Source organism: Catharus ustulatus, chromosome 2 (assembly GCF_009819885.2).
Source record: "Catharus ustulatus isolate bCatUst1 chromosome 2, bCatUst1.pri.v2, whole genome shotgun sequence".
Taxonomy (NCBI): Eukaryota; Metazoa; Chordata; class Aves; order Passeriformes; family Turdidae; genus Catharus; species Catharus ustulatus.
In genome coordinates this window covers 30,157,407-30,182,088 of record NC_046222.1, presented here as the reverse complement: position 1 = coordinate 30,182,088, position 24,682 = coordinate 30,157,407, and the positions used below count along the sequence as shown (strand labels likewise).

Sequence of the window (24,682 nt, the reverse complement as noted above, 5' to 3'; positions counted from 1 at the left end):
ATGCAAAATTATTCTCCTGGAAAATAAGAAATCCATTGAATTTACTTCAATCAGTTAATTGAACGTTTGCTAGTTCTCACTGACTTTAGCTGCTTTTGGATGCACAATTCAGTTAGAAAAAGTTTTCTCCTTTTTAGAAGTAATATTATTTTTTCATAATTACTTTTTTTCTTCTTTTGGTACTTGTATACACACTGTGCCTATTTGATTTGTTCTTAGTTTATCCTAAGACAAGACATTCACTTTCCTACCCTACCAGCAATACACTCTTCACTTGAAAAGCATTTCAGCAGATGAAAAGAAGAAATTATTTAATAGAAACTACGAGGCACTGCAGGGTAGATAATCACCAAGGGAATTGAGGGCTGCAATTTAAGAAGGGGGCAGCTGTAAGGGAGGAGGCATCCAAGCTGTGGAGATATGAAAACAATCTCCTAGGCAATACAGTGTAAGCACAAAATTTTAGCAGCTCAGAAGGTCACCAACTTAATTGCAACCAAGGTTACAGTGGGTGAAGGAGAGTTGTGTATAGACTATATATTTATTTCTGTGCTTCCTGACTTCCACGTTTGAAGTTTTCTCTATTTAAAATAATCAAATGACCTTATTTATATTCTACTAAAGGCTGCTGTGGTTTGAGTTTTGAAGCCTGATGGTCTTTACCTGAGAGGTCACCAGGACAGCCAGATTCACTTCAAAGTTCTGAATGAGTTTGGATCTGTTCATAAAGCCTAATTTTGCTGATTTTCTGCATCTTGCTCTTGTTGCTGGGTTTGTTTAAGTCTCTCTGCATGTTATTTTTGCTCTAGATTCAAATCTGTTACCACATTGTGATGTAGGACAAGACAACCTTGAGTTAACAAGTAATTTACCTTAGATGGTATCATTGACATGGATATGGTGCTCTGTGCAGACTGTCGCAGTTGGGTTGTTTCTGGAACTGGGACATAACCCTGTTCCTTTAAAGCTCATTTGGTTTTTGCCAAGTCATGGCATATCATATTGTTATATCATGTCATACTGCACTGCCATCCCGCCCCTATCCCGATCTGTTCAAGTTTCTTTCCAAATTCCTCTATTCCAAGAGCTACTTCAATGGCTCCTTCATGTCCTTGTGTTCCTGTAAGTATTTACCTGATTACAGATGTGAGATATTTTTTCCCCATTCTGCCTCTTTCTTCTTGAGTTATCAAAAGCTGATTATTCTCAAAATCTGCCCTGTTTCTGTCAATTCTGCTCTACTCAGTATAGTATTAGTCAGTACATGTCCACTTGAATATCATCATATTATCTTGTTATTTCTCCATGATGAAAGCCCTTAAACTTTCTGGTCTTTTTACTTTTTGCTGTGAACCCAACCCTTCTTTCAAGTGTCCTCTGAGAGTTCTCTGTCATTGTATCTCCATATCCAGCCTGGCTTACCATGTGCCCCTGCACAGCTTAAATTTCTATCTTTTGCTACTGTTCAAGCCTCAGTCCATGATCTATTTCTTTCTTTTACTATAAAAGCTGTCTTTTCTTCCAGTCTCCCTCCCTCATCCTAGCTCTTTTCACAGCATTCTTTCTCTCCCAAAGCTCTAATTGCCTCCTGTAGCTCTTTGAAGCCTCCATGGGTATCTTGTCTAATACAATGTCCCAGTCAAGAGCTTTGTTCTCATCTAGAAGCCATTGCCTTATCTGACATCTACTGAAGTCTTTTTTCCTGCCTTTTCACTCATTTTTGCTCCATCTGAAAGTATTGCTTGAAGCAATATATGCTTGCTGTATCTTCTTCCTGTCCAGATTCTCATACCCTCATGCCCTTTGGTGCTTTGTCTCTTATTGCCTCTGTGTTTCTCTCTTAGAGACTGTGTTAGTGTTAAGTAGTCACCTTTTATCACCTTTCACCTCTTCCTCCTTTAAAACCCTCTTTTTCACCTTTACAGTTCTTTTGTCCCTTATCTTTTATATTATCTTCTTTACAGAGCTGTGGACCTCTTGGGCTGGGCTTTCTCGAGCATAGAATATTATTTTTGCTTTATATTTAAATGGCTATTTCTCTATTCTGCATGCAGGGCTCTAAGTAACAACAACTCTGCCTCAGCAAATTCCACTCCTGTCAGTCTGGGGTGGCAGAGGGCTTTGCATCACCATCTGCTATACTGTGTGTGTATGCAGTGTTGGTGGCAGCTGGAAAATAGACATGGTTTTTTGCTCCAGAGGAGGCTGCAGTCTGGTGCTGGCCTTGTGCACAGTGAGGTCATGAAGTGGTCTAGATCTTTCAGGATGAACCTGATACAGAACAAACCAAAAAAAAGCTCTGGCATAAGCAGAAGTCTCAAAAGTTAGTATGATGTCTGATAATTGTGTGGGCAGGGCATACAGTTAAGGTTGTTAAGATTGTCACTGTTGATAAATAGTACTTGGATTATTTCAGGTTTTAAATCTCCTGGGACATGACCATGGGAGAAGTGTGTCTTCAATCATCCTTTCCCTCCCTCCCCACCAGCCTCTCAGAGTTTTCACTATCAAGGCAGTAAGATGGAAAGGCTAGGAATTGTATTTCTGTATCCTGAAAAACATTCAGGAGTAATAAATAAACGCAGAGAAAGGGAGAGCTGAGAGAAAACTGAGAAGAGGAGGGAGAAAAACAGAAGCCTGAACGGACAAGAGATCCATCTTGGTGACAGTTCTTCCAACTTCTACTCTTTCCTTTATTGTCACTTAATATCCCAATTTGGACTGTAGCTGTAATTTCGTCTATCACAAACATGCCCTTTTTGAAACACACTTTGCGGTCCCACTAGGGCCTGTAATATGCAAAGGAAAAAAAATAAAAGGTGTATGAACAGGTTGTGTAACCTTCTTCTTGCATGCCATGGGGAAGGCTAGAAACTTTTGTGAGCCTTTTCAAGAGGCTTAGGTGCACCTGAAGAGTCAAGCCATATGTACCAGTCATCTGTGTTTGTGGCCAATGCAAAATGGTTATGACACCTTAATCCCATTTTTACATCTTCCTACAGCTCTCTGCTCATCTCCTGAGTCTGCTGGTAACCTCTGAAGCAACAGCAGCACTCCATTGCTGAGTCTTGGTGGAAGTGCACAGCAAGGCCTGGGAGATAGAAAGCAAGACAGAGGGGCAATAAAGGAAACATAGAAAGAAAAGCTGTGGCAGAAACAGTGATAGTGGAGATTTTACAGCAGTTGCTGGGCAGCAGCAGTGCAAAAAGGCAGATTTTTTTCAGGGTGTTCTCTGTATTGTATGTTTATATCTGCAGATCTGAAAACATGTAAAAGATGATGAGTAAAGCCAGAACTTTACTTTTCATTAGGTCAGCTGTGCCAGCTGGAGAAGTGGACAAGCTGTTGGGTCTACAAGTTCTTCTGAGAGTGTGAAATAGAAGCAGATCTCAAACCAAGTACAAATTGAGAGTAGCTACTTTGAATTTAACTAGGGTAGTGCCAGTGAGGCTGGTGGCTGTGACAGAGATTATTGGTACCTTGTGAAACAGCAAGGATTGTTAATAATTTCCAGAGAGCTGACAAAGCACTTTTACCTCCTAGGGGAAAGAGGGAGATGGCTGATTTATAAGCTCAGTAGCATGGTAAGATTAGTGATCAGGACACAGGAAATACTATGACATAAATCCAGTATCTCTACTGATTGCATATATTTTGCCATGCACTGAAATGATAAATTTCAGTTCCCAGTTGTTTCCTTGTTAGACAGTATCTGTGCAGAGACTTAGAGGTTATCAGTCTACCAGTACTGGCTGAGGTGTATTTCACTGTGGGAAGCACAGCTCAGGGGGTTTATAGGATGTCTTCCTAATGAGGATAGTAAAGGGTTTTGTTCAAGTAGCATCTGGAGTAATTTGGTTGGCCTTGGGGTCCTTCATGCTTTTGTTGATGAGATGAGTGAAGCTGGGGCTAGTTTTGAAGCTGAGAAGGATGGTTCTTGGCGAAAGACTTTTACGGTAGAATCATCCTATTTTAGGCTACTATTATATCATTATTTCCTGCAGAAATTCCACAACAGTATCATGCAAGACAGACAGTATAGATGGATTAGCCGGCAGTAGAGGGTTCATTTTGTTATTGCAGCAATTTCCAATGTGCCATTCTTGTGCCTCTTGAAGAACAAGAGCTAGAAGTGTGCACTTCCAGCTAAAGGTTCTCATTAGTTTTCTGCAGTGGCTCTGATGAGTGTTCTCCTCCAGTACATATAATAGTGACTGAAGGTCTGGTGCTAAATTACAGCTTTGATGTTTGCTGGGCCATGTTGTACTCAGTTTTTAAGCTTCCTACACCTTATATTTTAGACAGCTTTTCATATTTTATACACTCTATTGTATGCATTATGCATCATTTTTTATATAAGCCATAAGGACAATGGTCTTCCAAAAGCATCTCAATAGTTTGAAAGCAACTAATGGTAACCTGTAAGGATAACCAAATGTTTTTCTCTAATTTCCTAGACACAGTCCCTTAGAAACTCTTCTTTATGGTGATTCATTTCAAGTTCTGTCCTACCTATGGGGCACAGTCTTCCTCCAGAAAATAGTGCTTACTGACAGTAAAGTGAGTGCTGGTGAGAATGAAACAGGAGAGCCTGTAAGTTTTGGGCCAGCACTGATATTGCTTTCATAAATATTCAGTGCTTGCCTGGCCTGATACCAGTTGTAGGTTGTACACACTAACCTTATTCATGTAGATGGATATCCATATCTTAACAAGAACATGGAGAAGGTGGTTTGTGCAAAAAATTACAGTAATTTCACGACTATAAGGCGCACCCTTTTGACTAAAATTTTCCCCTGAACCCGGAAGTGCGCCTTATAGTCCGGCGCGCCTTATATGATGTACAAAGTTGCGACATTTGCCAACCCGGAAGTGCGAGCTGCAACAGGGGGACGGTGCCACAGGAGCGCCGAATCCTGAGGGGGGGCGTCACGGGCCAGTGCCCTGCTAGCCCCCTCCGCATGGGCTGGGCGTCACCGGCCAACCCCCTGCTAGCCCCTGCCAAGTGGGCTGGGCATCACCAGCCAGCCCCCTCCGCGCGGGCTGGGCGGTGCCAGCCGGCCTTAGGCCAGCAGTAGCCGCACAGGGAGAGAGGGAGCGGCCAGCCCCCAGCCAGGCCCCGCAGCACGGGCTGGGTGTCACCAGCCAGCCCCCTGCTAGCCCCCTCCGTGCGGGCTGGGTGGCGCCGGCCAGGCACTGGCCAGCCCCTGGCCAGCAGGAGCTGCACAGGGAGAGAGGGAGCAGGCAGCACCGCGCCGCCCCAAGCCGCGAATGGTCCCGAGCTGTGGCAGCCCCGAGCCATCCTGAACCGCAGCAACCCCAAGGTGTGAGCTGTGGCCGCCCTGAGCCGCAGCCGCCCCAAGCCCTGCCTTGCCAGCCAGGGGCAGACAGGAGTGCCAGGCCCCACGCATGGGGAGGGCACTTGGGGCTGCGTTTAAAGGCTACACCAATCTGTGAAAAATGTTTCGGTGTGCCTTATCTGATCTACAAAGTTGCGAAATTTGCCAACTCCCGGAGGGTGCGCCTTATAGTCCGGTGTGCCTTATGGTCGTGAAATTACTGTGTTTTCCTCATGGAGACTTTCTTTTTACCTTACTCTCAAGGAACATGCAGACTGAAAAAAAGCAAAAGAAGAAATGTTTCACAGGAATCTGGAAAATGAAATAATGAAACCACTGTTCTGGGCCCAATAAAAGGTGTTTTGCCCTTCTCTCCACCCCATTCTGCTTGCAAATCTCTTACTCAGTATAAGTAGCTTGGCATGTAAGATCTTTTTTTTTCTTGTATACAGTTTCTGGGACCTTGAACACTCTGCTCCTCCTTAATTAATAGCCCTCAGAAGATATATGGTTACAGGCAGGACACTGACTGTACTGGGAGGTGTCTCTAGGCCGAGTTGTTGTACCATGCTTCTCATTCCTATTGCTGGCTGGTAGCTAACTGGTGTTGGCTGAGATCGTTGTTTCTCTCCCAGGCTGAGAAACCAGTGGCAGAGTAGAAAAGAGAAGCTGTTGAATGTTCTAGTTTGTGGAAAAATGAGCATCAAGAAGAATTAAATTTCTGCATACACCTATAATTGAGTACCCACAGAGCAGTATGGTGATGTGCTTTGAAGTGCAAAGTATTCCCCATAAGAACGCCTGGGGAGGTTGAGATTAGACTCTAATGTTCAGCCGTTTACAGGCATGCCTGACTTCTCCATTAGGGTTTGCTGCTGTGGACTTAGAAAAATTCTCTTGCCAGTCTGAGTGAACACTGATCTCATTCCATCTCACCATAGTTGCCTTGTGATTGTTGCTTAGTCTTTAGGACACCTGGTATCTGGGGAGAAAATGAGGAAGCCCACTGACCTTTGTTCTCACTGCAAACAGGGAGTGTGTGGGATGGGGAGCTGTGAAAGAAGAGATATCCTGGATAATAATTTCTGCTTCCTCCTGTCTGCTTTCTGTCTCTGTGCTTGTAGCTCTGCCACACCACCTCCTCCCCCCGCCCCCTCCCTCTCCTTCAGGAGTTCCCCTCCTGCTCACACCTGATACTCAATCCCAGCAGAGTTACTGCCTTTTGCTGAGATCAGACATGGCACTGGGGAATCATGTGGCAGAGGAAGGTTGCTATAAATATAGTTGAATCCTTTGGGCAGGAGGGGAAGAAAGTGAGAGAGACACAAGCAGGAGGAGGAGGGGCAGAGAGAAAGAGAGTGCAGGAACAGGACAAGCTGGAGTGGTCTGAGGAGAGAGAGAAAGGAAGGATCAGCAGAGAATGCGGAGGTCGTGCTCTCTGCCAGAGCTCAAGGTGGTTCTGGGTAAGGCCCAGAGCAGCAACTCAGTGACAGACGAGTGTGAGGAGCAGCAGAGGAATGGAGAGCTCAGAGAGCAGGACGCAGGAGCCCAGCCCGAAGCCAGCTTTGTCGGGGGGCACACCAGAGTACGACTATGTCTGCTTTGAGAAATGCTCCCGTTTGGGGATACCTGTGGAGGCAGGACACGAGGCTGGGGCCACAGGGGATGGCCTGCGCTCCCCAGAGAACTCCCTCAGCTACCCACAGGTAGGGCTGGACAACGGGACATTTGTGCAGCACAGCTCTCCCTGGGATCACGCAGGGAGATCTCTGGGGCCCTCCGAACGGCGCTGGCAGAGCACACATCCCTGTCCATCCCCAGTCCCACCAGCTTGCCCCTCTGCTTGCTGACTCCAGGCCAGGCTTTGACAGTCATGGCTGTGCTCACACCAAGGATCCTACCAGCAATTCAAGTCAGAGGGGATTGTCACCTGCCATGGATACAATGAGACTTGGAATGGGCAAGCTGGGACGGGGAAAATTAACCAGAGCATTAATGCATTTGTAACAGCAAAGAGAAGCTGCAGCTGCTTTCAGCTGCATAGTGATATTAAGTAAAGCACAAGAGTGAGTACCACCAAAAGAACCGTGATGTTTATAGATGAGTATCTATCTGCACAGGTGTGTAGATGAAGTAAAGCTCTCTCGTGATTTTTCTCTGACCATAAAGCCCTTCATGATCATAGACTCATACATGTATATTGGTATTTTTGATAACTTAGTGGAGCTGCAAGTGAGGCATTTTCTAACCCTTAAGCTTGACCTGACTCTTGCTCTGGTTTGTACAAGCACTGGTTTAGGAAAATATCTGGGATGTAGATGTACTCTGGTTATGGCTTTTTGTTCCATTATGCTCTGTATCTTCCTTACCTCTTCTGGGACAGGCACCTGCAAAGGGGAAGGTTTACAGCAGAGTCCTACCACTCTGTTCTGATTAAGCTGGTCTAAGAGAGCTTCGATGCAATGAAGGATCCAGTCAAATTATGAGAAAGAGAGTGCATGAATGTGAAATTCATGAAGTGGATGTCTCTCCTTAAATGAATACGCATCCTCTTACACGGATGGCGGATGGCTGGGGAATGAAGGAGATTGCATTAATTGTCACCTAAAGACTCACGAGATTTAGTGATAGGAAAAGAGGTACATTTGCTACCAAGAAAATCTCTTCCAGTAGATAAGCATCCCAGTGAGGATAGTTACGTGTCACATTGCCAAAGATCAGAGAATCAGTTCCATGGCCATATTCAGGGATTTCTGTTCTGAAACTGCCTAAAACAGAGTTTGCGTGTTTCCTACACTGAAGTCTTCCAAAACCACCCCACTGATTTGTTTGGAAGCAGCAGCCCAGATGGACTGGAGCAGTTTAGACTTCATCTGCACAAGGCAGTGCTTTGGCTGCAGCAGTCACACTGAGAGGGCGAACACAGGGGTGGGATGGGGTGGAGAGGTGTGTGTGCCCACTTGAGGCTGAGCTCCATTGGGGTCACACCTGCTCCATGGGGTGCAAATGAGGCTGGAGAACTGAGCTGGGGGGCGGAAACGCACCTCTGTGTGTGTGCCAGGAACCAGGAGTGAGCTGGGGTGTGGGGAGCTGCGAGATGTATGCCCTTTCTCCAGTAAAGCACATCCTTGCACAGAAACATCCAGTTCACACATATCCAGCAGAGATGCCAGTCCCACACACCTAAAAACACTTTCCAGTAGGCACAGGTAACACAGTGAGGCAGCACCACCAGCTCTGTGCTCTTGCTTCCTGACACCAGAGTGTCTGTGTGCTCAGCTCCAGAGGCGTGATGGTCATTGCATGTAGATAGATGATCTCACATACAAACAAGAAGGCCAGCAAACCCATTCCCATGCATATCTTCAGGCAGAAACATCCCCAAGCAAGTATGCTTTTGTGAAGGCAATTTGCAATCTAAAATCCAGACACTTGTATTTATAGTTCACTGAAAAATATGTCCTAGAAATATTTTATATAACCAGTCATGTACACATGTGCATGTTCATTTATCATGGAACTTCACATGCAAACATTCTGGCTAAGCCGGGCTTGCTGTGGGTGTGTATATTTTGCTGGTAATTCATGCACATGCAGATACATTATAAATATGCACATGTACTTTGTACAAATATGCACACAATTATCATGTAGTTAGCATAAAAAACAATGTGTTGCACATGTTTTCATCCATTTCCACACAGAGTAATCATTTCTTTCCCTGCTGTCATGTGAAAAAACATTTGAAAGAGATTTTGATACTGTTGTGCTCTTATTTGTGCTAGTTGTTGCTTGCTGTTGTACATGTGATTTGGTTTGGTTTACACAGGCCCCAGAGTAGTGAAATCTTGGACTTTGCCCTTGGATCTTCAGATAATTGACAGTCAAAAAATATATAGTGGTTAATAGATAATAACATAATAGTAGTAGGATAATAATAATGTTTTGGACAATTAATATAACAGATTGTAGATATATAACAGATGATGTAATGTACCTTGATAAAAATACACATTATCCTACACTGTACGATTTTGTATTGTTTTATTTCTGCATGAGAAAGGAGTTACAGCTGGTGAAGTATTTGAGAGCTGTGCTATTTGTGAGTATAGAAAGGGTGTTCCTGGCAGGGAGCTCACTCAGCAATACACAGATAGGTGTAGTGGGAGGGATGTGCAGTAAGAAGTCAGGCAATGCAGTAATACAGAGTAACAGGCTCATACTGAGGAGTCATTGGTAGGGCCTCTGGAGGTCTCCAGCCGGAGCCGCTACTCACAGCAGGGCTGTCTCCAAAGGTAGGTCACATTGTCCAGAGCCTTTTCCAGGCATGTTCTGAACATCTACAGGACTGAAAATTCCCCAGCCCCACGGGGCACCTGCTCCTGTGCTGAACGACCGTCAAGTAGGGGCTGGATAGGAACATGTGTTCCTTTGTATGGGCTTTCCTTTCTTGCTAGTTGTGCTTTTTTCCTTTTGTCTATCACTGTGGCCCTCTGAGATATCTTGCTCTGATGTTTCCCTCCAGCCCCTCTCTCCCTTTAGCTAGTGGTAGTGCTGTTAGATTTCCCCTTTGCCACCTTTTCTTCAGGAACAACCATTATTTTGTTGCTGTTCCCTGTCCCTTACCTGTCCCTCTTCAGCTCTGCATCTAAGCAGTTGAGTGAGATGTTTTACTGACATTTAAATTTATGTATGTGGTGTATTTGGGGAGGTTTCACCTTTGAGGTCAGATATGGCTTCTCTTTGGTGATGCATCAGGGAAAAAAAGTCTCCTAAGGAAGATAATTTTAGGAATAGCAAGATGGCTACAAGGCAGGAGTAAGAGGGAAAGGAAGTACAGGCTAGGGCTGCCTCAATGACTGGGAGCAGCAGATCATAAATAGGATGCACTGGTAGAACTGGGGAAAGGGATTTCAGGACTGGGGTATTCCGTGGGGACTGTATTGTGAGAATGGCATGGGAAATAGCTTAGGCTTTGGATTGTGGGAGAAGGGCGGTTTCATACATGTTAACTCCTCAGAAAATAGCTCCCAGAAAAGTCTTGATTTTTTTCCCCTGAGATTCTGCACAGCTTTTCCTCTGTTACTCAAACAATGAAATTCCCCCAATTTTTGGAAAGACAAAAGATCACTTGCATAGATAAGTGCTTCATCTCTGAAAATAAACTTTACTTTCTCCCTGGAGGGTTTGGTTGGGGTTTGTTTTTTGTGGTTTTGTTTGTTTGTTTGGGTTTTTTTTGGAGGTTTTTGGGGATTTTTTTGGGGGGTATATGTTTCTCCCATCTATACTGAGTGATATTTATACATTCAGCTGGTTTTGCACTATTTTGGTGGTCTCTCTCCGCATTTAGCCAAGTAGGCATGGTAGCACTTTTTCTGGTTCAGCCCTTAGGTGGTAATTGAGAACTTATAAAATTGTCTTCATTTTTTCTAGTGCTCAGAAACCCTGTGTTCCGTATGTTAGAAAGGGAGCAGTAGAAGACGGAACAGTCTCGTACTGTGTTATATTTTTAGTTTTACATCTTCTAGTGGAGTGGATATTTCTTGCCTAACCCAATTTTGCTGTAAGGTCATACTCTGATTTCTGGATTCTTTCTCTGTCCCTCAATCTTCTACCATTTTAGATACTTCCAGAATCCTGGAAAAGCAAAGCACATGTGTGAAGCATTCTTTAAATGTGTTTAAATGTGTTGAGATGACCTGGTTTGCCAGGATAGCAACTTCTTTTTTATGTCTGTGGACTAACTCCTTTTTTTCCCACATCCTGAGTGCACCATTTTACAGCCAAGCAGAAGCAGTGAACTAGGATACCATATGAGGACTTTCAACATTCATACTGTTACACTGTCATGCTGTTCTATCTGGCAGATGGAAGATTCTCATTTGAATCTCATACTTGACACGAGCTTAAGTTGTATTTGACATAAACCCATGACCATTTAAAAGCAGTAAAACACTGGCTGAAGTGATAGGAAGATGCTTTTGTCTAAAATCTGCCAGTATTTGGCATTTCTATCTGAAAGACACACTAAGAGAAAAAATGAGCACTTTGCTGGGTAGGACTGCATTCTGTACGTGGCAGTTACCCTGTAGATGAAATTCTTCAGCCTGAGGTTTCTTTGTCCTGTCTGTTTTAAGGGAGTCAGAGTATGGCCATTATTCCCTGCAAAGAATGACACTGGTTAATTTACTTAGAATGTGTTGGTAATCATGTGGTTAATAATTGCATTGAATTTGTGTAGCTTCCAATACGGTGATGAATGGAAGAATACGTCCAGCTGCTCAGATAGGATCAATCTGTTTAAGAGGCAGCAGGTGAGCCATCTTTAGAACAGGATGATGATAGAAAGCATAGATAAGGGTTCTGTGAAGAAAAAAAAAATCCACTAGGATTTCCAAAGGGAGCTATGCCACATGGCTCTTGAGGAATATGTGCAAATAAATAAAATATTTAGGACCTTCAGTCATATTTGTTATGTTGAAATAGTAAATGGTAGAGCACTGAAGCAGGTGCTCAGAGAAGCTGGGTAATCTCTACTCCCGGAGATATTTAGGAGTTGCCTGGATAAGGTCCTGAGCAGCCTAATCTGGTTTAACTGGCTTTGGAGTTTGCAGGCTGTGGGCAGAGACTTGGATTAGAAATCTCCAGAGGTGCCTTCCGGTGTGAATCTTTCTGTGAGTCTCTGTATCTATTTTTTCTCAAGAGAACAGGAACATCTCTTTTGTTGCCTTGAAAGGGGGAGGCAGGAACTGTCAAACAGAAATGTCTCCTAAGTGTGTGGTAGTGCTTTATCTCTGTCATATGTCCTGTCATTCTCCAGCTTAAGTGTCTGATTTTGCTGATCAAAACATGGCCCATTCTCCTCTCGCCTCTCAGAAAATCTAAGAGAAGCAGGTGTTGTGCTGGGGAGGGAGCAAAGGGTCACCTTGTTACAGGTGGAAGGTGCATCAGGTGATAACCTGGTCTGAAGTAAAGCCAAACCTGGTTCTCCTGCGAGGAGAAGAGGCTTATTCTCTGCTTCTCAAATTCACACGTTTCCCACTTGTACTCTGAAAGAGTGAGGTGGCATAGCTGCTCTTCTGGGAATCTGGTAAACGAACCTGGGGCAGAGTCAGGGTTCTTCAAACTCCCTTAAGATGTTGACAAGACAGCACAACTGCCCAGTTTACTGCAGACCTCTGTAATAAATGTTCTTAGTAAGCACGTGTAGCTGATTGTGAATTGCATATAACCAACTGCTTTTCAAGTTCAGTATCTGAAGAAAAATACTAAGATTAAGAAATTAGGAATTAGAGATGCAGGAGGACTTAAAATACTGACTTGGGTAAATAATTGTTGGAGCTGTGCAGCAGTCTGTGATATTTTTGAGATGATGCTGCTTCTTTCCCTCCATGAGTGCTGTCAGTGGCTATGTGCCCTGTTAAGCATTCCTTGGCAGCAGAAGGAACAGATGCAGGACATTCCTGCAGCCTGTTTGAGAGTGTAATGCTTCTCAAAACCTTCAGAGATGTTTTACAGTGCTTCTGAAATCTATGAGACAGCCCTGAGGATGGCGGCCTCATGTGAACTACTTTGACCTTCTTTTGTACCTCCAGGAAGCTGTCTCTTAATGCTCAAATGCTCTCTCTTAGTGTTCAATCTCTCAGCCATTTTTTTCCAGGGCATTAGAAAATAATGAATATTCTTTTATCATATCTCGTACTCCAAAAAGGAGGTGAAAAGGTTTTGGAGAGATTGGAAAGAGGAAACTAGAAAGGAAAAAACAACAACAACAAAAAAAGAGCTGCATCTGTCTGGAAGTTTCTGTGTCTCAGTCTCCCTGCTTGCTACCTTTGGGTGTGTACCTCGGATTGTTGGTAGATTTGCCTTGTCATCCTTAATGCTAATTGTAAAGGAGCATTCACCTTGCTTTTTCTTTGTGATACCTCTTGTTTTCCGATTTTTCTGCTCCTCTAGCTTTATGGCCGATACACAGACCAGGTAACAGATAACATTTCAGACAAGGAAGCAGCAAAACTGCTGAAGAAACAGGCCCAAAGGAACAATGGAAAACCCCTGAAACGTGACAGTCAAGTACAGATCAAAGAAGAGCACTATTCCAAATGTCAAGGTAGGGACAATCCATGTTTCATTACCCTAATACCAGATATTGGGTAGGCCAGCAAGAGAGATGGGATTTAAGCAATTGTGACTGGGGAGAAGCAGAGAGGGAAGGAAAAGGAATCTAATCTCACTGGGTTGAAAAACCTTTTCTATATGAGCTTTCATCCTAGAAAGAGAAAAGATATGTTTGGAACAAAAAAACAATCCCAAGTAAATAATTTTTCCACAACAGAGCTCTATGATGGGAGGAAGGTGACCTCCTCGCATCAGACTTTTGCTGCTAGTGTACAAGATGTTAAATTCTACCCTCTGTGTCTTGCACACCCCCACCCCGCTTTTTAAAATGTTTTTTAAACTACATAAGATGTCACAGAACTGTGTGAGAGAGGGATGGGTATCAGTCCTTCAACATAAAGCCCATGATTCCTCCAAATAAATCCTTGTTTTAGTCAGTTCTCAGCACAGGAGAGACAGACACAACTTCATCTATATTCACTCAGTTTTTCTGGTTCACTCTTCCCTCTACAGACTGTGCTAAACGCATCCAGAAATATGTTACCAAGAAGCTTGGAGAGGACTGGATTTTCTTGGTTCTGTTGGGTCTGGTCATGGCGTTGGTGAGCTGGGGAGTGGATTATGCCAGTGCAAAGACCATACAGGGTGGGTGCCATTCAGGTGTTGCAAAAGCAGCCAGTAAATGACAACAAATATTTTACAAAGCCCAGTGACCAGTGTTGCTCCTCCTTTAACATCATTCTCCCATCCTCAATCCTTGCTGTTTGGGAATTTTGAAGTTCTGGCAACATAGTAAAGGTTAGCTAGGGAGAGGTTCTTTAAAGGGATTACAGGAGAAAATTTGGAAGTAAGTGGGCAGAAACAAGGGATATGTGTATGATGAGTCAAAGACAAACAAATATTTTTAATCCCTTTTCTTTCTGTTTCCTTGAATATGCAGAAACACAGGGAAGGGTTACTGTGGCCTTTCCTCTTATAGCTGCTTCCCTTTATCCCCAAGAATATGAAGAACATGGGTGATGGGGGGAGGGGCTCTTAGATGCCCTTCTGACAGTGTTTGTGCTTTTTATCTCATTTTTGTTCTTTCCAATTTTTACTAACACAGTGCCCTGAATTTTTCTGCCATCTGGGCATATAGTGCCCTCTCCTTTTGCCCTTTTCACAAGGATCTCCTATTCCCTTATATCCTTTCCCTGCATTTTTCCTGTGGTCTGTCTCCCTTAGCCAGTTACAAAAATTACAAGATCTTTCAGCCCCCATTTCAGTGCACACACACACACACACACACACACACACACACACACACACCACTGCCACTTCCTGTTAACTGCACTGTTCCTCTGTCCTTTCCCTCAGTGTCCCAGTCCTGACTGGCACACATATACACCAACCTTTTCCTCTTAGCTGCAGCAATTCCTCAAAGCTCCCAACATTGCTTCAGCCTGGTCTTCCTCCCTCCAGAGCTTCCCCATCTACCAGGTGACTGGTATAATCCACTCTGAGGGTTCCTGTCCTTTATACTTTCTGCAGCTGAGTCCTTTGGGGTTCTTTTTCCTTTTCCCTGCCAAGTCTCAGCCTCTGCTGAGACTGTGTGGGGAGCCAGCTTAGGCAGGGAAGATGCAGTTCAGAAGAGCTGCAGTTCAGTTTGAATTCTCAGTAGCTCATGCTGTTGTACCTAGCTGAGCAATGGTACTACCGCTGTTTTAATAGCTGCTGGCTTTTTAAACAGCTTCCATTCTGCTGCTCTAGAAGGGAAATCACAACCAGAGCTTTTAAACTAGTTTTTTTACGAAGGAATGGTCGGTGGACCACTCTATTGCCCTGCAGAACTCACACAAGACTCTCAGACTGCAAGATGAAGACACAGCACAGTGATTTGTCCTCACAGCTGCATGTAACACACCTCTTTTTATGCCACACTTGTGCACAGGTATTAATAGTGTCTTCTATCCATTCCTGCAGAATGCCTGCTTTATTGGGGTACGCGTACTCAAAATGTCATTAGGCTTGTCTCAGAAAAGGAGCATGAGGGGGCCATTTCTGAAGAAGATTTAGTATGGGCACATTTAGCAAGTGTGTGATTCTCTGATGTCTGCCAGCCTGTTCGGAGCAGCCGTGGTGACTGACAAGTTTCTGTTTGTGTGTCCACAGCCTACAAGTGGACATACAGAGCTCTGCACCCGAACATCCCTCTGCAGTACGTGGTGTGGGTTGCATTCCCACTCGGCCTCATTCTATTTGCAGCCAGCTTCTGTCACTTCGTCTCTCCGCAGGCTGTTGGTGAGGGCAGAAGGCATGGCAGGATCTCTTCCTGTCTGTCTCATTTTCCCTGTTCCGTTTGCCTGCGGGTTTTGTTCATCCCCGGCTCTGCTGTTGTTTTCAGGGTCTGGGATCCCAGAGCTCAAGACCATTATGAGGGGAGTGGTCCTCAAGGAGTATCTCACTCTCAAAGCTTTTGCGGCCAAAGTTGTGGCCCTCACAGCTGGACTTGGAAGTGGCATGCCTGTGGGGAAAGAGGTAAATATTGCTGATTCTATGAGCAGTAGTGACTGGAAGGTGGGAGTTGTTTGTGAAAGAAAAATCTAGAAATATTTTCTTACTTTCACCACCATTTCTCTTCTCAAAGCTCTGCTCTTTCCAGCAATACCTATCTTTCACTGGCCATTTTCCTTCCACTTTCAAAGACATGATATAGGAAACATCAAAGAACTCAAGTCATGTAGTCTTTGAGAGGGGAAAAAATTAAACGGAGATGGGAGAACTGAGGAAGACTGGAGGGTCTAGAGCATAAATCTTATAAGGAGTGACTGAGGGAAATGGGGTTGCTTAGTCTGGAGAAAAGGAGGCTCAGGGGAGACCTTTTCACTCTCAACCTGACAGGAGGTTGTAGCCAGGAGGTACTCAGTCAATTCTCCCAGATAACCAGCGAAAAGGGGAAATGGCTTCAAGTCACACTGGGCAAGGTTTAGACTGGATATTAGGAAAAATTTCTTCTATGAGATGGTGGTTAACATTAAAACAGGCAAATGGTGGAATCAATATCCCTGGAAGAGTTCAAAAGGTGTGTGGTTGTGGCACCTGGGAACATGGTTTAGTGGTGAACACAGTGATAGTGCATTAAAGGTTTGATTCAATTATCTCAGAGATCTTTTCCAACCTTAATGGTTCTATTACTGGCTGAGATTGCTGAAGGGAAGTTATGATGCCTGCAGTAGCTAAATGGTTGTCAGTAACCAGAGAGCAACCCGCTCTGATTTCCTCCTTCTCTTCTCTTCTCTTGCAGGGTCCTTTTGTGCATATTGCCAGTATCTGTGCTGTGGTACTCAGCAAGTTCATGTCGATCTTCTGTGGGGTGTATGAGGTAAGACACATATCTCTGCACACAGTTCTTTCACAGGTTGAGCTCCTGAAACACCCAGGATAGTATGGATAGGCCATGGAGCACGGAGGAAACTCATAGATCACTGTTTACTGTACTGAGGTAGAGCAGTAAAATACAAGCTGAACCAAAGTAGTGCAAGGCCAGACATACAGTCCAAATAACTGTGCAGGACCACCAATGTTACCCAGAAGTTACACAGGGACTGGTTAGGAGTATGTGTTTGACAAGTTTTCAATCTTGTGAGTGATGCCTTTGCACTGTGATCGTTGACTGTATAAAAAAGTAGCTGCAGACAAAGATCAATTTGTCTTTAAGCCAAATTTATACAGCATTGCTAATTATAGACACTGACACCATCTCTATGCTTTTGCTATCACAGAACAGCCTCTGCAGGCTGATCACTGTATTGACTGGTTGTATTAAAAAATCTATTAACTGCACATATAGATAAATGTATAAACTCCTCTATGTGCAGGCTCTTAGCAGAAAGTGACTGTGTAATACAACTGGAGGTGCTGTTTTACTTGAATAGATCCTGTCTGTGCACAAGGACCAAATGTCACTGCTGGAGGCCAGCTGACAGTACTAAAGACTGCACTAAAGTGTGTAGAGCCTGCTATTGGTAATAGCCGTGGCTGACTGTGCTGCTGGCTGCTGCTTATTTTCATTGTTCTGGGTCCTAACGCCGTGGCTTTGCTCCCTCTAACCCCAGCATGCCCGTCTCTGGCTGCACTCCCTGTTCCAGAAGGTGCCGGCTTGCGCAGTTGGAGTCAGATGTTGCTTCAAGGCTCCTCTCGGAGGCAAGTGTCTTCCTATATGTGACATTTAATGTACAGTTCCTCTTGCTGTGAGACTTCCAGCTCTCATGAAGGGTTCTCCACTGATCCCTCTCCACTTTGGCAAAACGAGTTCCTTGTTTTCACGTGTAACTGGTGACAGTGAAAGGAAGGGAAGGTTACAGGAAAAGTGACACCTATTTAAGTGCTGATTTCTAATGATGCAGCTTGTTCAGTCCCTGCTAGCCATGAACTGGAGAGTACCAAGGGCTGTCCAGAAATTTGATAAAGATCAAGTAGACAACAGAAGTAAAAAAAAACCTTGTGAGAGGCAACGGGCACAACTTTCAAGGAGGGAAATGTTGACTCTGTGAAAGGAAATTGTGTTTCTGCTCCCAAGGGTAGTCTAGCACTGGCATAGGTGTTCAGGGTGTCCAGAGAATTTCCACTCTTGGAAATGTACAGGACTCACCTGGACAAAACCTGATCTAGCCTTGGAATTAACAGAACTAACAGCTCTCTGAGCAGAGAGACAACTCCAGTGGTCCCATCACAACTTTCCATGATCCTGCTTGGAGGAGAAATTTGGAAATTTATGTCTCCCCCATGCATTTGTACTAGTCTTCTGATTCACTGAATATATTTAAATAGAGGCACATGATACTTTTTTCCTAAAGCAGTGGAAATATATTCATAAATAGTTTGTCTTTCATTTCACTTACCCCTCTCCCCATGTGCTACCCTGAGCCTCTTTGCACAGTTATTGTGCCCAGAAGTGTAAAGAGTTCTTAAATGCTATGTTTTTTCCTAAGTTGGCTTTAGTTCTTCCATGCACTACTTTCCTGTTAGTCTTCAAATGAATGGTCTTGCAGCAAATGCAACATGGTCTTGCATCGACAGTAATACTGATCTTTACTCTGGCTGGCTATTAAAAAAAACAATCGAGAAAGGAACATAGTTTGTCAGCTACAGATTAGAGGTTCTTCAGCTGATAACTTGAGAAAAGATGCCAGAAAGAAAATCAGGCTAAGCAAGAGAGAGGCTGTGCATATGTGGACAGTCTAGCAAGATGTAGACAGCCTGAGCTAAAGCCTGAGGCTTCAAGGCAAAATTTGTCAGTGTGCCAAAAGCCTTGAGAGAAAGCAGTTTCAGAACCAAGGATCAGACCACAGTCAGGTGGAACCATTGGAAGCACACAGGAGAATGGTATCTGTCTTAATGGTAAAAAAACAGAGCAAAAAAATCCCAAACCTAAAAAAACCTCTGTAGAAGTCTATGTTTCTTGTTTATTTCTCTGTACCTGGAATTAACAGTCTCAGAGATTCCAGGATGCATCATACATAGATGACTGAGAGATGCTACAGAAGAAAACAGGATGCTAAGCAGGGACTGATCTAACAGCTGCCTTTGGTAGCTAAAGGAGATGTCAGACAAAATAGCCAAAGTCTTCTCAGAGGACAGTGAAAGGACAAAGAGACAACAGGCACAACTTGCAACAAGGGAAATTCTATCTCCTTGTCCCAAAGGTCATTCAGGGTGGTACAGGTGTCATGGGATGCTGGGGAATTGCTGCCCTTGAAAGTGTTCAGGGCTTTCCTAGCAGCTTGATCCTGAGCACCCTGATCCTATTGATCTAACCTTGCAGTGAGCCCAGCTCTGAACAGAGAGCTAAGGAAGCATTCAGAAACACAGAACCAAAACCTGCTGTGAGCCTGTGATAACACTGTAGTATGGGAAAAACAGAAAGTTATCACAATTTCTGTAGCCCTAGTTCCTCTTCTGGATTTACACCAAATTGCAAATGTGATTTCCATTACCTGAGAGTTATGTAATCTTCAGCTGACCTTGGTCCAGGATATAGCTTACAGTTTCACTTCATATTGCCCTGGTGTGTAACTTCTTGGTGTTGTTGCAGGTAAATACCACCCTGTGCATTAAGGAGGATGGATTTGAAAAGCCAGTTTAGCCCTTGACAAGCAAGTGGTACCCAGTCTCTTAGAAAGACTCTCCCTTTTATACCTTCCAAATACATTTTTTATTATTATGACCATTTTCACTAGGATAGCACAATGCTTTACTGGGTGATCTGTAAAGCACCTACCCAGCATGGAAGAACCTTCAGCATCAGTCCACACTCTGCTCTGGACATGCTTGTGCCTTGTGCACACTGAATCACAGGGTAGGTTTTTTGAGGCATTCTGTGGCACATGCATCCTGAGATTCCCTGCCAAAGTAAAGAGATGGAGCAAAACCCACTTATGCTCCTTCCACCCTCTGGAGGATTTCCCATGAGACATTTCTTCCACAATGACAGAAACATGTTATGTTTCAAAGGAAAATGAGATGCTGCCTTCTTCACGTTTCTTGAATGCATGATTCCAGGTATATGCCTGTCCTGTGCCAGATGTTGCCTTTTCAGTATTTTGAAGCCATCCAGAAGGGAGAAGTGAGATAAACATAGCCATAACTCTGAGACTGGTGACAGAGCTGGGTGACATCATGCAGTCATACCTGCAAATTTTGCTACTCACTCTCTGTTTTCTTTCCTTCTTTCTTCTGTTTGTCTGTCTCTCTTTGTCTCTTTCACCAGTAGCAGCCCTATTATTACACGGATGTCCTGACTGTGGGGTGCGCTGTGGGTGTTGGCTGCTGCTTTGGGACACCACTTGGAGGCAAGTGGCTGTTCTGTTTCCTTTTCCTCAGCTACCTAAATCCTCTCCCGCCTAGTCCTCATCTCCTCTGCCCCCCTACTGCACCACATTTTTGATGTGACATTTACTTTGGACAGAGACACTTACCTTCAGCATTTTCAACCTCCCCAGCATCTCTGACAGTCTTTTTTCCACAGGTTGTCCATTTTCTGGAGGCAAGAGGAGAAGGCTCTCTAGAGCAGTGGTCTCCAAATTGGGGTGTGCATTCCCCAGGGGATGCACAAGGTGATCTGTTGAGTGTGGGAAGGAAATATCAGAATTTCTATTTTTTTAATATAAAAAAGTAAATAGATTAAACTTCACTGATATTAAGTATTTATATTGGCAGTGGTGCCCTAATATGTCACATGGCCACTTGTCACATACAGTGCATGAGGTGTAGAGTTACTCCCAACATGGAGAGTTGACCATGGTGCCCTCAATCATTTACTCTCTTTCAGCATATTGCAATTACTTGCAATCAGTGTGTGCCCACACTGGATTAAGTGGATTTACGGATTATATCACCTAGTGTTAACTAAAATAATCCTCACAAACTGGAAAAGTGGCTTTAAAAGGTGCCTGCAAAGAGGCTATGGATTGAAGATAATACTAATAATGTGAGCGCAGAGAAATGACAAGAAAGTGGCAGAGTTGGCACTTTTAGTACAGGCCCTTATTCAGTTCCATTATGAGGTACAAACAATGGCCAGCTAATGAGATCTGAGAGGAAGTCAGACAAAAAAATATTAAAGTTATCAAAGGTTATTTTAAACATGAATTTACATCTGTTATCATTAAAAAATGAACCTTACTGTACGTGTGTATCGTGCTTTGAGAAGTTAACTAATAAGGGTATGAAGCCATCAGAGTTAGCAAGACATTTAAAATATAGGCATCCAGAACATGAAAACAAACCTCTACAAATTTTTCAGTGATGTTTCATGTGAAATTCAATCCAATACTTCACAAAATTTCACTGAACCTAATGACAAATGTTTAGAGAAGCCTCCTTTGAGGTTTCTTGCTTCACAGCAAAAGAGAAAATACCACATACCACAGGAGAAACACTTACTCTTCCTGCCATAAAAGGTAAAAATGGTTGTGATAATACACAGAAAGCAATAGAGCAGCAAACTGAGTTCCTTCATCAGTAGACACTGCTAAAAGATGCATAGCAGACATTGCTTCAAGTTTTAAGAAACAAGAGTCTGTACAAATTACACAGTAGGAGAGGTTTCCTGTGCAGCTGGATTAGAGTACAGATGTTTCTAAAGTGCCTCAGATGATGGTGTTTTCCAGATTCTCTTTTGATAGTGAAAATCAGAACTTCTTTCTGTGAAAGAAGCTCTACCACAGAAGCTGTATTCTCAACAGTAAATTACTTCTTCGACAAAAAAATGTTTTATGGCAGAGCTCTGCAAGTGTAACAACTGGTGGAGCACAACAAGAGAAGAATTGGGGGATAAGGTTATCTAGACAGCACTACACCTGGAATTCATGCACTGCATTGTTCACAGATGAGCTATTGCAGCAAAGAAATGGAAGCCAGACATGCACAAAGTCCTACAAGATGTTGATGTGGTTCATTTCATAAAAACAAGACCCCGAAAGAGTAGAATGTTCACAATACTTCATAATGAGAGGATGAAAATCCTACAGGCATTTGCTGGTTATGTGATAGCAACTTTGAAGAGTAATAGAATTTAAAGTCCAGTTGCACCTTTTTCTTTTACAAAAACACAAGTGTTCTGAATTTTCTGATCTTTTCTGTGATGACAAGTGTCTGTCAGTAGATTGCTACCTAGCAGTCATTTGAAAAAGTAAACATACTTGATATACTTCAAGATGAAAGTGATGTTCTAACAGTGGGCGAGAAACTGCTTTTCAAAATAAACTTCTGGAGGCTTTGTGAATCTGTTGCCAAATACAATGCAAGTCTCTTAACTGCAAAGCCTCTCATTATATATATACACAAAAAACTTGAAAACAGAAAATTCTACCTTTAAAAAATCTTCAAGATTATGATTTTCAGTGGGTTTTGAACCTGCTTGTTAAAAATATAAAAATTCAACATCATCTTATTATTTTGCAAGAACAACTGATTGACAACAGGGAGGATGAAAATTTACTATCCAAATTTTAACAAAAATCTATGCATAGGTGGTGGGCGGGATTGAGAAAATAGTATCATGATTTAGCCAGCACAGCCAATGATACATTTATTGCATTTGTATCTAGGTGTCTTGGTCTTTTTAGACCAAGTATCAAAATGATTAACATACAACCATACCTTTGAATCCCTGTATAACAAATCATTAAACCCAGATTTTAAAAAATACAGAATATTAGTATTTAAGAGAGAACAAATTCTTTGTTCCATTAATAAATAAAACAAATTATTTTTTAAAATGTTTATTTCATCTTTATCTCATCCTTAATTTCTATTTTTGTGGATGTTTCATATTGTACATGATATTTTAGTACAGTAGTACATGGGTATTATTTTTAAATAAATACACACACATGGGGAGGGTACATGCTCAAAAACCTTTTATTGGTAGGGGTGCATGTTCAAAGAAGTGTGGAGACCACTGTTCTAGGGAGCTGTTTAGAATCCTCTCTCATGCTTCTACCATTACCCTTGTTATTTTAATCTTGCTCCCTTTCCAACTCTTTCTTAGGGGTTCTTTTCAGCATCGAGGTCACCTCCACCTACTTTGCTGTGCGGAATTATTGGAGAGGCTTCTTTGCAGCTACCTTTAGTGCCTTTGTGTTCCGAGTCCTTGCTGTCTGGAACAAGGATGCAGGTAAGCTAAGAGTCATTCCTGCTCTCTTTGTACAAAAGTTGTTCTGTTAATGCATTACCTTCCATTTTCCTCAAAACCACAATATTTTTATGACATTTGAAACTTCTTCCACAACAGCACAGAAGGAAGGAGAAAGGGAAATGTCATGTTGTCAGTTGTCTAGACTAACCTATTCCTAGGAGGGCTGGGTTGTATCTAACTGATAAATGACAGAATTTGAGTCCTCAGCAAGCAAACGTCCCCCTGAGGTGGGATTTTTTTGCCTTGACTCAAAATAGCATCTAGGCTGCAAACACAGAGATATCCCATCACAGAGGATGTAATCCTTGCCGGGAAACACATGGCCTGCTTTGGTCATCTCTTGACTAAGATAGTCAAGAAATTTGAGATGATTACATGATTAGGAGAGTGAGTACAGGATTAGTGGGATCTGACTGAAGGTCCTGAAAAAATAAAGTCTCAAGTAACCGAAAAGCACGAGAGTGACATTTGTTGCAGACAGAAATTGCACAAGCTGGGTTTGTTCAGGAAAACATCTCAGTCCCTGTGGGAATAGAGTTTTGGTGCAGAAGCTGCTGTTTCTATGTAAACTTCTTCCTTATAATACCTTGATCTTTTATTCTTACAATTGTATCTATTTCACTGAGCTCCATGTAGGCAGTTTACTTATTTAAAACTGTTATAATATGTCTCTCTGGACTTCAGAGGACTGGATTTTTTGGGGGTTTGAATAGTCTCTGGAATACAGAAAATGACTACACATACTACCTGAATGTAGAAAGTGACTACATCTTTCTTTGTGTAGCACTGCCTAAAAGTGAGGGGTATTTAACCATTGAGTCTGTCACAAAACCCCCCAAACTCATATCTCTCTGTTCTTTCCAGAGAAAAATACAAGAAACTCAAAGACAGACAACAGGAGATAATTTCCTGTCTTTCACTTTGTCTTTTCTGACTCCTTTGTTGGTCTCGCTAATCACTAGAAATCACCAGAAATTGGTTTAATTTCAAATCACTAGAAATTAGCTTAATCCTGAAACATCTTGACTCCTGTCCCTTCTTCAAAATCATCCAGACAGCTTTAACACACATATTAATGGCTCCTTAAGTTCTTCATTGATTGTCTAGGTTTAAAAGTTCCATGATTCAACTGGCTATGAAAAACCGTTCCTTTTCACAGTTCTGTATTTTCTTTGTGTTGTCAGTCTCCTTGTGCTTGTATTAAGGAACTAGGAACTTGTATCTAGTTAAGTCATTCGTTATTTTATGATCTATCATCATGTCTGCTCTAACTTGTCTTTCATGTCTTTTCTTGCTCATTTCTCTTCAAAAGTTACACACCCAGTCTTTTCAGTCTCTGTTAATGTAAGGTTTTTCTATAATGCCTGCTACCAGGAAGAAGCAGGTAGGGAAGTGATCACATCAGAATGACAGATGCAAATAAGCTGTGTAGCATCTCACCAAAATTCTTTTATTTCTTAGATCCACAGAATATTTGCTGGCTTCTTGATACTCATGGCTTTGTTGGCTGGCTTTACACACACCATTATCTGTACTTTCTAGATAA

General features: G+C 42.8%; 1 protein-coding gene across 1 annotated transcript in view; it reads left to right on the top strand.

Annotated features, from left to right (window-relative positions):
* The first annotated feature begins 6,856 nt into the window (after nt 1–6,856).
* CLCN1 (chloride voltage-gated channel 1) overlaps nt 6,857–24,682 on the top strand; it is a 42,127-nt gene continuing 24,301 nt past the window's right edge. Inside the window, exons 1-8 of the mRNA XM_042780213.1 lie at nt 6,857–7,045; nt 13,296–13,449; nt 13,971–14,102; nt 15,609–15,737; nt 15,841–15,974; nt 16,741–16,818; nt 20,209–20,287; nt 22,990–23,115. Of these exons, the coding sequence (XP_042636147.1) occupies nt 6,857–7,045; nt 13,296–13,449; nt 13,971–14,102; nt 15,609–15,737; nt 15,841–15,974; nt 16,741–16,818; nt 20,209–20,287; nt 22,990–23,115 (1,021 nt within the window). The remainder of the gene's footprint in view (nt 7,046–13,295; nt 13,450–13,970; nt 14,103–15,608; nt 15,738–15,840; nt 15,975–16,740; nt 16,819–20,208; nt 20,288–22,989; nt 23,116–24,682) is intronic.